The 14,061-nt window shown below is 45.1% G+C and overlaps 1 protein-coding gene across 1 annotated transcript in view; it reads right to left on the bottom strand.

The window, feature by feature from the left end:
* The window catches only part of ptprga (protein tyrosine phosphatase receptor type Ga), a 407,084-nt gene extending 395,270 nt beyond the window's left edge, over positions 1 to 11,814 (bottom strand). The window contains exon 1 of the mRNA XM_063214914.1: positions 11,289 to 11,814. Within this exon, the coding sequence (XP_063070984.1) occupies positions 11,289 to 11,376 (88 nt within the window). The 5' untranslated portion in view covers positions 11,377 to 11,814. The remainder of the gene's footprint in view (positions 1 to 11,288) is intronic.
* Positions 11,815 to 14,061: the final 2,247 nt, after the last annotated feature.

The raw sequence follows: 14,061 nt of genomic DNA, 5'->3' as shown, positions 1-14,061 counted from the left end.
CCGAGTTGCACGATGACAAGTCGACCGGGAAAAGCCATGAGTGAGCTACTGTGCTGCAAGAGATTTTTAAAACATATTTTCCTGTTTTATGCCCTATGCATATTTGAGACTGTGATTTTAAAAAAAACTGTGTCCATGTCAACAGACAGTGTGAAACAGTGCTTCTGGCAAGGGCTTCCAATGCTTGTCCACGGAGAGGCTGCAAGTGGAAATGGGAGGAGGGGGTGGCAGGGGAGGTGGTGTGTGTGTGAGTGTGTGTGGAGAGGGAGGGGGGGTGGGGTGGGGTGGGGGGGTGAGCTGAACTGTCTCTCTCGCTCTTTGTTAATTTTAGGTAATAGGCCCCGGAGTCATCTCGAAGCCGGCGCTTCATACGCGTTTAATGGTAATTAGATTTTCTTTTCTGGATCGTTCCCGTGAATGCTTGTCAACATGCTGTCACAGTGGACATCCATGAAGTGACACCGCCTGAAAGCCGCTTCTTTGGCGGCGCACCAAAAGTGCCGGCGGTCCGATGTGAATCAGGGATGATGTTCCCATTTCAGGCTCATGCGGGAGAAAACAAACCCAAGCGCCCATTTTCTGTGAACTACATATTTTTTTTCCTTTTGCAGGGTTGATGTGATAATAGCACTTTGCAATTTACAAAATCTTACTTCAGCTATATTTGTCATTTTAGGTGACTGTATTCAATTTGCATTTCAACACCTACCGAGTGAGAAAAGCCTTCATCGTACCGTAAAAACAAATCTTCATTTCCCACATCTAAATGCATTAGGAATGCATTTCATGCTATTGATATTTCACAACCTCCCAATTTATCTGTCAGCCTATAAACTAGAGAAGCAGCTGTACACTCAATCCTATAAACCGCCACCAAACAGCTACTAATAATTCACACTTTAATATACAGTACATCATAATACTTCACAACAAAAACTCAACTATATAGTGTAGATTATACACATATCATTTCATTTACTCTGAGTAAGCATACAATAAACACTCCAGTTATATGGATGCTCACAAAAACTCGTTTTCAGTGCAACAGCCTGCTATTTGGATCCACCACTTGTCGTGTCTCGCACAGACAGAATGAAAATTCACATATTTGGGGAATTCAACTCTTGGCAGAGCACAAGAGGCGAAATGGAGAATGAGACATCAAATATTAAGGAAATCCATCTCTCCGGAGACAGTCTGAGGCACGAAACAATCAGAAGTGATGGAAACGGCACTCATGCAGCATTTACATGCAGAGGAAATTCAACCAGTATGCAAATAAGCGCTGGTCCACCCCTCCCACCATCACCTGTGTCACCTACCACCATCCCCCTCCACAAACCACCCCCCCCACCACCACCTTGCTCAGCAAGATGCCTGCTAGGGCCAATGCACCGCACCGCATCACACCGCACCATACCACACCCTGGTGTGTGTCGCGCAGTGCTAGTACGCTTGGACGCTTTCCATTCTATTTCCCCCGAGGGTCATCCATCGCAACTTCACCCTGCAAACACCCCTCCGCTCCCTGTCCCCACCCCACCGCACCGCACCCAATCCCCCAGCCCCCGGACGGTGGATCTCTGGCGAAGCCGCTAGGTGATTAACTAGAGAAAGATGGCTGCGGCGTCAGTGTAAATCCAGGGGGGCTTCAGGTGGAACACAGCCGCTTGTCCACAAGATGAGGAATAGGGAAGAAGGGAGGAAGAGAGGGAGGGAGGGAGGGAGGGAGGGAAGGAGGGAGGAAGGAGGAGGAGGGGACCGTGGCCAAGTGCTTCCTGGAAACGCGCTGCTCTCATTCTCCAGCCAGTTTAGAAGAGCCTCTTCTTTCTGTGTGTGTGTGTGTGTGTGTGTGTGTGTGTGTGTGTGTGTGTGTGTGTGTGTGTGTGTGTGTGTGTGTGTGTGTGTGTGTGTGTGTGTGTGTGTGTGAAAAAGGCACTCGCACATGCGCACAAGTAGGGGAGGAGGGCAGGAGCACACAGCAGAGAGGACAGAGTGCGGAGTAGAGAGTGGAAACTTCTGGGCCTCAGGGGTAAGATCTGGACTGGCCCATCTGTTTAACATCTGGAGAGAGAGAGAGAGAGAGAGAGAGAGAGAGAGAGAGAGAGAGAGAGAGAGAGAGAGAGAGAGAGAGAGAGAGAGAGGACACCCCTTCCAGGCAGCCAGTCCGGAAATCTTACATTTATAAAGCAACCCGTTTCACACGCAGGGCCCGAGTGCAGCAGTCGATACCATGGCTCTACACAATGTAAACACGACAAACAAACGAACAAACAAATCAGCACAAAAATGATAAATAAAGGCATAATAAATAGCACATGTAAGGACATTGGGGTGGGGGTGTTGGCTCACCCCAACAGGCACTACAAGTGAGCACTCTATCTGCTATCAGTGCTACTCATGCTAGAGAGAGAGAGAGTGAACTATCAGCGTGGCAGGCCAACCAGAAAGGCAATCATAGATGTCAAGCTAAACAGAAAATGAAAAAGAATATCTACTTTGGAATTGATTTCATGGCTGTACATCTGAAAACGACGCGGCTGCCTTCTGAGCTCCGCGTCGCCTCCACTCTCTGACTCGAACGCGACAGTGATTGTTTCTAATGCCCGCAAAGGGAGCGTCCATTGATTGCGGAACACATAGCCAAGATGGAAAGTCATTGAGACAGAGAGAGAGAGAGAGAGAGAGAGAGAGAGAGAGCGAGATAGCGAGAGAGAGAAAAGCGAAACTGAAAAAAAATGTAATACAAACAAAACAGAAATAAAGCAAAGCAGAAAGTATGAAATGGAAGAAGAAGAAGAAAAAAAAACGTATCTTTAAAACGTCAGTGATGACACATTCGCCATCTATTTCTCTCTCGCCCCCCCACCCCCCCACCCCTCTGCGTTTCGTCGCTCTCCTTTCAGCTACTGTCCTGCTCATCTCCAGTTAGCCTTTAGAGACTGTGGCGTTTTCAGGTGTGATTGAGAGGAGAGCCCTTATTCTCTCATCCCCTCGTTCTGACGGCGAGCCTTTCAGACTCCTTAATAATGCTCCGGCAAATTCGCTCTCTCTCCCAGAGAGAATGGAGGCCCATCCGAATACATTTGCATAGCATCAGCGACTGGCTCGCTTGGTGTGGCCCCTGCTCCGACGCATGAATAAAACAAACATTTCAATACGAAAAAACAAAAGGGAAAGAAACGAACGCTGATGATGACTGGTGGTGGAGGAATTAAGACTGGTCGAGGGTGCGTTGAAACAAGAGAGCCCCAAAAACCTGAAATGTCATAAGGAAAGGCCGTGATATTTGAATAATTTGACACATAATGAGGGCGGTGAGAGAGGGAGGTGGTGAGAGTGGATGGGGTGGGTATGGGGGGGGTGAGTGTGTGTGGTAGAGTTAATGCTGAAAGCGCACTTCCTTTAGCCACTGGTTACATGTCAAAAGAATCAATATGGTGCCTATTAAAAACCTGAGCTGCTTACTGTGCCACTGTGCTGATAAAGAACCCCAGTTGTTTCATTTTGAAATGTACTTCATTTATTTCCCCAGGTATCTCAGAGAAAGCCTTCGGCACACACGGCTCTGGGTAACAAAAACACACCATATCTCTGAAGGGAATTACAGCTAATACATTTCACGACATAAGTAATGAAAAACACGACCTGCATTAATTGTCTCGAGGACACATATTTTTTTTCCTTCTTCTGTCATAGTTTAGAGATGATAAGAACCTGAAAACAAAACATTGCTGTCAATGTGCAGCCACAGAGGTACCGGCAACGGGCAGGGAATCGGAGTGAGTGAGTGAGTGAGTGAGTGAGTGAATAAGCGAGCACCGACCAACTTGTTCTGCTTCCACTGGAAGAGAGATGTCACATAATCTATTCAGGGTAAAAAAAAAGCCATTGCTTGACAAATTCTGCACAGTTCAATTGCAAATGATTTGTGCAGCTGGGGCAGATTACTCAGGGCAGGCCCTGATCATCACCACGCATTTCCAGCGCCGATTCAATCGGCGGATGACTGATTATTGCATGGATATCTGGAGAGCACAAAACAAAATGTCAATTTGGAAGGCAGCGAGTTGAGAAAGACAGAGGACAGTGCGGAAGGACGGGGAAGAATGAAAGAAAGAATTAAAGAGGAAATAAATGATGAGGGAAAAAAAGAGAAAGAAGGAGGGAGAGAAGAAAATGAAGAGAGAATAAAATAAAAAGAAGAAAGAAGAAATGAAGGAAAGAAATAAGAGGCAGTAGTTTAAGCAGCCTCTCCAAAAGTAAGACAAATTGGCCTGTGCAGTAGACTCGGCTGCCCATGTCCCAGTGTCTCGGCAGAGGAAGCCAGCATCTCCCAAGCATTAAAGTGGAAAAACCAACGCCACTGCGAGAATTTAATGAGGAGGCAGTGCACTCTCTGGCCCACCACTGACTCCGTGACAGAACGCTTCTTGGCATGTGGTTATTTCCCTCTTTTATTCCCTCCTCTCCTCCTCCTCTCCTCCTCCTCCTCCTCCTCCTCCTTCTCCCCTATCCCTTTCAGCAAGGGAACAGGAGTCCCTGCTATCAGGCCAATAACCAGTCCGGCGTACTCAGCCAACCTTAATGCAACACTAATGCATTATGTCGGTGAAAAATGGTATGCAGAATATCACTGACTACATTTCCCGGCAAACAGGGGGGGCTGGTTTACAAAAGCCGCCTTATTTCTGCCTTACAAAACAAATAGCTTTGGGCGGCAATTTTCTGAGAAGTGGTGGTGACAAATGGCAAGTGTCTTAATAGTCTCTTCTCCCGGTCCTTTCTCTGTATTAGCAATTCAGCTGGGAAGTGAACTTGTCACTGCCAAGGGCCTGATAGGGCACATGAATGTCATTAAGTGAACAAGGAGACATGAAAGAAAGCTCTTTAGGGGCCGCATCTGGAGACAGAAGAACGGAGAGAGAGAGAGAGAGAGAGAGAGAGAGAGAGAGAGAGAGAGAGAGAGAGAGAGAGAGTGAGAGAGAGAGAGAGTACAGGGCTATCGCTGCAGCTTCCTGTAAATATTTGATCGAGGAACAAATCAGCTGGAAGATTGTAGAGCGAGGCCAACTTTGTTTTGAAAGTGCCCCGACAAAAGAAATAAAATAGGGCCCCCCCTCCCTGAATCGATTTGTTTGTGGTGAAAAGAAAAAAATAATAATTTAAGGAGCAGGTATCTGCAATGCATGGTGAGGTGGGGATGGTGAAGGGGGTTGCAGGGGGTTCGAATGTTGATGGATGAAGTTAAGCACTCTTCTACAAAAGGCTTTGATTGAGTGCCTTTGCAAAGACTGAATTAATGCAACTGATAATCTAGAGAGTAAAGGCACAAGCGCACACTCAGCAGCATGAGCTAGCAACTCAGGGATTTTTCTCCATTTTTATTGTCATACATCACATATAAAATGAAAGGGGTGGGAGAAAAAAAATAAGTAAGCCTTTTCAATCCCACACCCTCTAGTGGTCAATACTCCACCACCTTGTGCCACTGCTGCAAAACACAACACAAGCAGCTAGACAAAAGAAACGGTAAAAGAAAAATATACACGTCTTTATTTTGCCTGAAACAGCACCCCTTCTAAACCTTTGGAATAGCCACGATGTTGTGTAATTAAAAGAGCTTTTAAAATCCCACAATGAGAAAATTCCAGCGCACAGTGTGCTTTCGCAAACATTTTTTTTTTTATCCCCTCCGTAATGCAGGAAACACTTAAGAAAAACAAAGACAATAAGTTCCCGTGACATTTCTGAGAGAGGCAATTTGTGAGCGAAATGGCTACGGCGTGAGAACATGTGTAGGCTGCCTTGAGTAACATCAATGAAGCAGAGAGGAGATGAAAAGAAAGATGTGAATGCTAGAGAAGTCGTCCCACGGGAATGGCATTTACGTGATGAGGGTGGACATCCAGCAGAATATCTCCACTAACAAATAATTCATGTAAACCGTAAAGTAAATGTACTTAGACCCCTTTTCCCGATGTTTGCAGAGAAAGTGCATGGACGAAATGCACAGGATTCAAGGCGAAGTCTCCACAGAGATACATCAGCAGAGAAGTCACACATTTAACTTTAATGGCAAAAAAATAATGTTAGCACTTTCGACGCACCCAAAGCCAACTACACAGCACAATAAAAGACACATGCCAAAAAAACTCTTGAAATATCTTGCCAAAGAACATAATTCTATGCAAATGCTGACCCTTGCCGTCACCCTTGGGAGTCCTTCCTACCGCTGATGAAGGAAAGGTTTATTTTTACTCTGAGGAAACGTTCTGGCAAATAGCAATCATTGAACAGTGCATCTACAGATGTGTTTAAAGACTGGTGCCACGAAATATGTTCAAACACTGCTTTTCAAAAGGCCTAATTTTAGCACGTGCTCAGCAGGCACATCTGGTTGTGTGTAATTATTCTTTATTCAAATATTAAACATACTCCTGTTTTGCCTTCTTAGAATCCTTTTTGTTGTGTTTTATTTTTTCATGGCAGGATAACGTTTCGACCTCAAACGTTATCCTGCCATGAAAAAATAAAACACAACAAAAACGATTCTAAGTGCGGACTGACTCCTCACTCTGAAAACTACAGTTGACCTTGGTCCTGCACCTTTCCCTGGGATGTGCACAATCCTCTCGTTCAACTGTTTTGCCTTCCCTCATCACATAGGATAGCAATGACGACACGATGGCCAGCAGGTATGCAGCTCTGCACTGAGAGGTGAATAAGCAATAGCTAGCAATGGTCCTCTGCTGTGTGCCCTACTGTGCTAAGCAACCACAGGGCCCATCACATGGCAGAATAGACATTTACTGCCCCATACCTGCTGTCTCTCTCATTACCTCTCTCTATCTGTCTCTGTCTCTCTGACACACACACTCACACACTCTCTCTCACACACTCTCTCTCTCTCTCTCTCTCTCTCTCTCTCTCAGTCTCTCAGTCTCTCTCTCTCTCTCTCTCTTTCACAAACACACACACACACACACACACACACACACACACACACACACACACACACACACGCACACACGCGCGCACACACACACACGCGCGCGCACACACACACACACGCGCACACACACACACACACACGTCTATCTTTTATTAAGCAAATACCTAGTGTGGAAACCTGGCAATCTGGTTGCTGCGGGTGCTGAAATGAACGCGGATCACACACCACCTCCTCCTCCTCCTCCTCTTCACCGCTAAGGAAGCTCTTTCTCAGAACAGGCTCTTTTTAGAAGACTGAAGTTTTCAAACGGTGGGCATAAACAAAAATAATTGGAGGAGAGAGACAAGCATTTTCTGTCAATGCCTTCTGATGACCAGCCTCTCCGTACAACATTAAGAGTCTCTAAACTAAAAGCGGCAATTAAGGCGCAGTCTTTCTCCATACTTGACCAGGCATAATAGAAAGCTTTGCATCTAGCAGCATGGTGGCTGCCCCTCACGCAGAGAAGGGGGCCAGGCAGGAAATGTGCTAACTGAGGCAAAGCTTATGAGATAGACGAGCCAAACAAGACCAACCAAAGACGTGGAGGAGGGGGGGGGGGTAAGGAAAAAAAAAAAAAAAAACATTTTCAAAGGAGAGCTAGTCTAGGCCCGGGTACAATTAGAGAGACTGAAGGAGAATGATAGGAAGCTCCCACCCTTCCGCAGCAGCGAAATAATTCAACCCCGGTTCTGATGGAGACAATGAGGTAGAAACAATGGAGAGCCCCGGCTGCTGGATCCCGCTTATTTTTTCTGGGTCTTTCATCATTCAGGAAGGCAGCGATACGCATCTACATACGGCATATTCTCCAACAGCAGGAGGAGGAGGGTGGGCGAGTTTGCAGCTTTCTGGACATTCGGGCGCCTGGCAGTGTAAACAGCATGTTTTCCTCAGACTGAGCCGCACACACACACACACACACAGCCCTTGCAGTTTAATCGCTTGGCGACCATTGCCCAGCCGGCAGCAACCCACACAGTTAACCGTCCGAACCCCTCCATATCTTTTAATCAATCTATTAGAGGAGCTCGCGGACGATGACAGGCTGTGTGACTGATAAAGTGACCTGCCGGACATTATAGCTGTTTTGGTGGCTCGGCAAGACAGATAATAGCCACTGCCGAGAAAGGTGATGACGATGATAATGTTGTTGCTGAGGCTGAGGGCACATCCAATCCTCACCTAAATGTCAAACTTGGGTATCACCCACTAGGGAGAGAGATGTAAGTGCCAGCTTCGGGGAGGAGAGGGCACTGACGGCATATTTTTAGGTTGAATAACAAAAAGAGTGTATGGCTGGCCTTGAAGCGCATCTTTTCTTTGCCATTTTTCAACATTTATTTTGTTCCATTTGGAGCTCAACATTACAGTAGTATCTTTTGTCTCTGCATGTACTGTATATTATGTATATATGTGCAGTGCATGTATATATGTATAGTTACAGCATGGTAATAAAGAGGCCTTAATAAACCCAGGTAGCTCTTTTCACAGTGATGGTGAGAATACAGCCTTCCATAAAACTAACTTTACCTAGGAAGACTGCCTTCAGTCAGGTCAGTCCCACCTGGCACTATATAGACACCCCAGGGTGATATTCAGCACTTTTTAGATTGCCGACAGATTTTTTTGTTGTTTTTAGTTTGTTTTTGTTTTTTTTCTGCCATTTCACTGCCGACTCAGCAGACTGGCCGTTATTGCAAGAGTGAGGAGAGTACACCGAGATCTCATATGAGCATGCATGGTGGTCGGGCATAAATAAACTTGCCGTCTTCTTTTTCTGTGGCGTTGTGTTGTTCTCTCACGGTTTTGTGAAACACTGAAGCCTGCTAAATTAACCTTTCAGCAGAACAGAATACTGAGAGTCAGTCACAGTCGCTGCTAAAAGAACTAGGGGAGAGCTAAGACAAAGACCTTTTGCTCGTGAAGCATCATCACACACACACACACACACACACACACACAGAGTACATCTTCATTTGTGCTCCCGCTAGCCCACATCAAAACCAATCCTTGACTACCGAGCGCACTGACAGTCTCATACTGGGCGGCAAGCTATTATGAGGAGGCAGAGAGAGAGAGAGAGGGAGAGAAACAGGGGGCGAGAGGAGGAGGAGAGATGGAAAGTGGCACTGTGAGTAAATGTGAAAGACATAATAAAAAAAACAAATGAGGAAATGGATGAGAGTACATCAATATGTCCAGAGTCCTTGAGAGGTGCACTTGCCACTTGTCCTGTGGTGACCGTGTATTATTTACGGTGCATTTACTCCTCCCTCACATGAAATGTATCTCAGGTTGCACACTGCAATTTTTTGGGAATAGGGACGTCTGCCCACAGAAGACCTCAAAACACCAAGTGCTTCATCTGTGTCTACCCCTCTACAGCCTCACACATGATGACACCGAATAGGACCACAGATAGTTCCAGAAGAAGAAATGATCATCCAGATGTGCAACGAGGCGGAAGTTCGCATCTACGTTTCTGTCAAATGAACTGACAAGCTCACCAACTCTGCCTGTGTTAGTGCTACCCAAGGTGCGATTTGTTGGAAAACCAGAAGGGGGGATATGTTTCAGATTTCAAGCAATATCAATGGAATTACATATAACTGTGATCATAATCATGTATAAAAAGTGGCTATATCAAAACCAGAAGAGGGGACAATCCCCCCCCATCTTCCCCTAAAAATCGCACCCTGGTGCTACCTGACTTGAATGCATACATGTCTATTTTGGTGGTGGCACACAGAGGCAGTCACTTGTGTGCTAAAGAAAAAGTTTTGGCATTGGGTGAGTGCAAGAGAAATACTGATGTGAACTCCATTAGTGTTGTAGGGCTGTTATTAATAGTGCCGCAACCGTGAAAGCAGGGATGCGTGCAATAGGAATGATGTTATTACAGGGGGAGGAGAGGATGGGGGACGGAGATGCTCATTTGATTAGTTATAGATGTGACAAATAACCCATAACTGGGTTAATGTTGTTGTTGTTGTTGTTATGTCATTTGTGTAAATTGGATAAAAAAAGGAAACCATTAATGCATTGAGGCTTGCTGGGAAGGAACAATGACATATTGCCATGTTTCACTCTGCCATTGGTGAATTCAATGTAGATTCCTTCAATAGCATTACTGCATAATAGGCTATGTACACATGCTTCCCACTCTAATAACAAAAAAAACCTACAAATGACAAAAGGGAACTATTTTTGCAAGGAAATAAGGCCTAGAGCAAGTTTTTAATGTTTGTCTCAATTCCTTTAAATAAGAACGAGTGCATTGGATTATCTAATTTGTGGGGTTTGCCTTTTCACCCTAAAACTACTGATGCCTGAGGGAAAGGCTATGACTATAACCAGGTAGGTGCGTGGAGATGTATTTCTATGAACTGGGCGCAAGCGTTTCGTGAGCCGGTGGTCATGATTGCACACTTCTTGGACTGCTGTCATCACAATCAAATAGTTAAAGTAGATAGATCCTATTCAAGGTCATTCAAAATATTAAAAAAAGAGGGGAAACTGGGTGAAATGACGCTTTGGTATGCAGACTTCTGGTGTCGAATAACAGAACATGTCACTGATTAGGGATACAGGCATGCGTTTTAAGAATGTCTGTGCCATCTGGATAGGCGAAAATGTTCATTCTCCTAGTAGCTCTAAGAGCAAGGGCACATTTTAATGATTCACAGGATATTGCATTTTCTTAACGCCATGAAGGGTCCTGCTTAGAACGACGAGAAGCATGCAGATTGACCACTGTATTTAATCAACTTGGAGCCGATCAAACCGCCAATTCCGTCCTTTGCGTAAGCGCGGTTTAGCAAAATGATCTGGATTAATGAAAATATAGGACATTAACATACATTCTAACATCGTAATCTCTTTAGGCTACTTAATATCACAAGTTATACTGTTTTGTGCTTTCTGTTCCAGCGTTAGGATATGGCCAGTGTCTCCGTGAAATAACGGTCGTAGATATTGGGGCTGTGCTGTTTGGCGTCCATCAAAGACTATTTCTCATATAAAACAGCAAGATGGCAACATTGTTGCAAGGCATAGGGGTAATCAGAATGGGGCGAATACACTTCGATCAGTTATAATATCTAGGTAGGCAGAAGGAAAAGGGAAAAGTCAATGTGTCCTATGCTCGTGGGCTGTGTTAAAAAAAATGTTTGGAATACATAACGGGAAATGTATGTTACATGGCGCGTTCTGCTCGATTTTGCAGGATTATGGATACTTTTCATCGTCCTTTTCACACGTCATGCGGAAGAATTTTATGTCACAAACTTACCGGGATGACAGTCGGCCCAGAAGAGCACGAAGGCTGACAAAATCAGAGACAAGATCCAGCAACAACACGATTGCAGTAGCCTCCGCATGTCACTCTGCACATGGAGAGCAACCAATAAATAAGGCAACTGTTGACTGAATAGTCTGTAAAATAAACAAACTTGTCCAAATTGTGTAGATTCTCCAAAAAACTACAGCGCAAATGTGGCGCCCAGGCAAACTTCTTGCTGCTAAAAGGAGCCCGATTCTGCTGAGAGAAATCTGTCGAAGTTCGAGCGGCCAGGAAACAGTTTTTCTGCCAGAAAACCTCTCAAGACAGTAGTACAGTACTCCCCGAAATACACATGACGGAAAGGATGTAGGGCTATTCCGATTCAGTTCATTTGTCGAAGAATGTGGAAAACAGCGCGTAATTTGGTGGTAGATGCCCGTGCAGCGTGAAGCTGCGGCAGTTCAAGCGAAAACAGAGAGATAATAGTTGAAGCGGTGCTGGAAGCTTTCCATTCCTCCATCCAGGAAGTAGCGAGTGAGCCCAAGTCTGGCAGAGACTTTAAAACAGGCAGGGAGGAATAGGCGAGGGAGAGAGGGAAGAGAGCGCACTCCTCTGGATCCTAGCGCCGAGGAGTAGGCTATTGCTGAGATCCCGGTGTCATTTTTCATTGGACCAGCGTGTCCCGTTAAACGGTATTTTCTGACGAGAGGACCTGAAAGCTGCAATCATCTGTGAGGAAAAGCATCCATGAAATCAACCGGTATATCTGAAATCTTTTGCTGGATTTTTTGCAAATAGTAATCGATGCATTTTCATAGCTTTAATCATTTCAATATGGCAGTTTCCCTTTGGCTACATTTTTCAAAAAAGGATGCCATAGGTCTGACACATTTTATGCCTGTACCAAGCACCATAACTGACTTAATGATCAAGTGGTCCTTGAGTCTCCTGTCAAATGCGCATTCAGCTGTCAAATTCTGAAACGTAGGCCTAAGCAATAATAAGAATAATAGAACAATATAAATAAACCCAACACCACACACATGCCATGGTGCATGTTTATTTAACCTCAAGGCATGCATTTCTATAGATTTTCACATTTTCAACACCTTATTTAACACTGGGTTTATATCTCCAAGCCACAGGCTTCCATCCTGACAGCAATCTCTCCAGCACAACACAGACAGCTTTTTGTCTAGAACCAACAATCTGGATGCTGTCAGGGTGACTTTTTGAAGGCATAGGTTAAGTGGGGCTTGAACTTTGTTATCATAAACATCATGGGCCATATTTCCTTTCTCACCATCATGAATGCTTTAGAACAGGGATGGGCAACTGGAGGCCCGGGGGCCACATGCGGCCCGCCTCCTCACTCATTGTGGCCCTTAGATAACATATAACTTAAAGATACACTGTGCAGGAAATCTGTGCAGGTCCATGGTCATGTGGCCCTCCGATGGTGGCAATGACAAAACGTGGCCCTCCTTGTCATGAAAGTTGCCCATCCCTGCTTTAGAACCATCCTACGTGCGATTTTCATCATGCCTTTATCCACTACCCTAACTTACAAAGGTACCAAATCCGAATGAATTCTGCACAGTATTACATTACTTAGTCAACACTACCAACATATATATGGGTGTTAAATTTGACGCTAAATGTGTTGAAATAACACTGCAACATATTCTGTGTAAATACACCTAGTGTCTTCACTGCAGCCGCCCCAGAATGACTGAGACAGCTGCACCAGTAGGCCTAGCTGTGCATAATTGTAACAAGCCATTTCAGGCAGATAGATTATAGGCACTGTGCATTATTTCCACAGCATTATACTGTGAATGGCTAGAACAATGTGGTTGGTGTCTTTCAAATAGTTCAAAAAAGCTGCTTCTGTGGTGTCATAGGCCTATAGACTAGTCTGGTGGTCAGTTAAGGGTGTTCTGAAGTGTAATGTTTTTGCAGCACAGTGCAGGGTAGTGTACTCTATTGGGGTGTTGAAAACCAGAAAACTGGAGTCAGGCACAATAAGGCCTGGCTGTAATGGTGTACTAGATGCAAGAGAGATAGAAGTTCTTGGACCAAACAGCCAAACAAAAACACCCCTCTCTCCTATTCCCTCGCCTCCCTTTCCCTTGTCGATTGCACAAGAACAAGATCTCCCCCATCCCGGATTGGTGGGGATAGCATTGCCTGCTGCTAGAAGCAATGTATTTGTTTCTATGTTCCTGGGCCAAGGACGTGCCTGGAGACTTATTGTAGTGAATGCAGAAAATGTAGGCTACAATTGTCCACTTTAAAGAGAATTGAGGGCTATTTTTTGCTTAGTGAGGAAAAGGGATTTCAGAACAGTGTTCGTTAATAATATGTACCACTGTACTTATGTGTACAAACTACACATACAATCTATACCCATATACAGCTCAAACCTTAGAGGCTACTACAGTACTTGGTATGTGAGCACACTCCAATCATCAACAGGACAGGAGAGTCATGGGTAAGGGCACCGGTGTCGTCTCTCCCCCCCCCCATGACTGAGGTACCCTGCACATGGTACTGTCCCCTTGGGGTTGCTCCCTTGAGGCACTGTTTGGGGATGCCCCCTTGCTTGCACGGTGCTTGTGCTGTCACAATGACAATGGAAGTTTCCCAGCTATGTACAGTAGGCCTATATGAGGGCTATGTTTATGAGGTAAAAGGTCACTGGGATCCTTCACCTCTGCATGAGGGCCCTATTTCGTTTTTGTGTCATTTTATCCCATACAGAGATGTGGTGGTATTGTGT

The sequence above is a fragment of the Engraulis encrasicolus genome, chromosome 14 (genome assembly GCF_034702125.1).
Source record: "Engraulis encrasicolus isolate BLACKSEA-1 chromosome 14, IST_EnEncr_1.0, whole genome shotgun sequence".
NCBI lineage: Eukaryota > Metazoa > Chordata > Actinopteri > Clupeiformes > Engraulidae > Engraulis > Engraulis encrasicolus.
The sequence above is the reverse complement of the archived record's forward strand: the minus strand, read 5'-3'. Positions and strand labels throughout refer to the sequence as shown.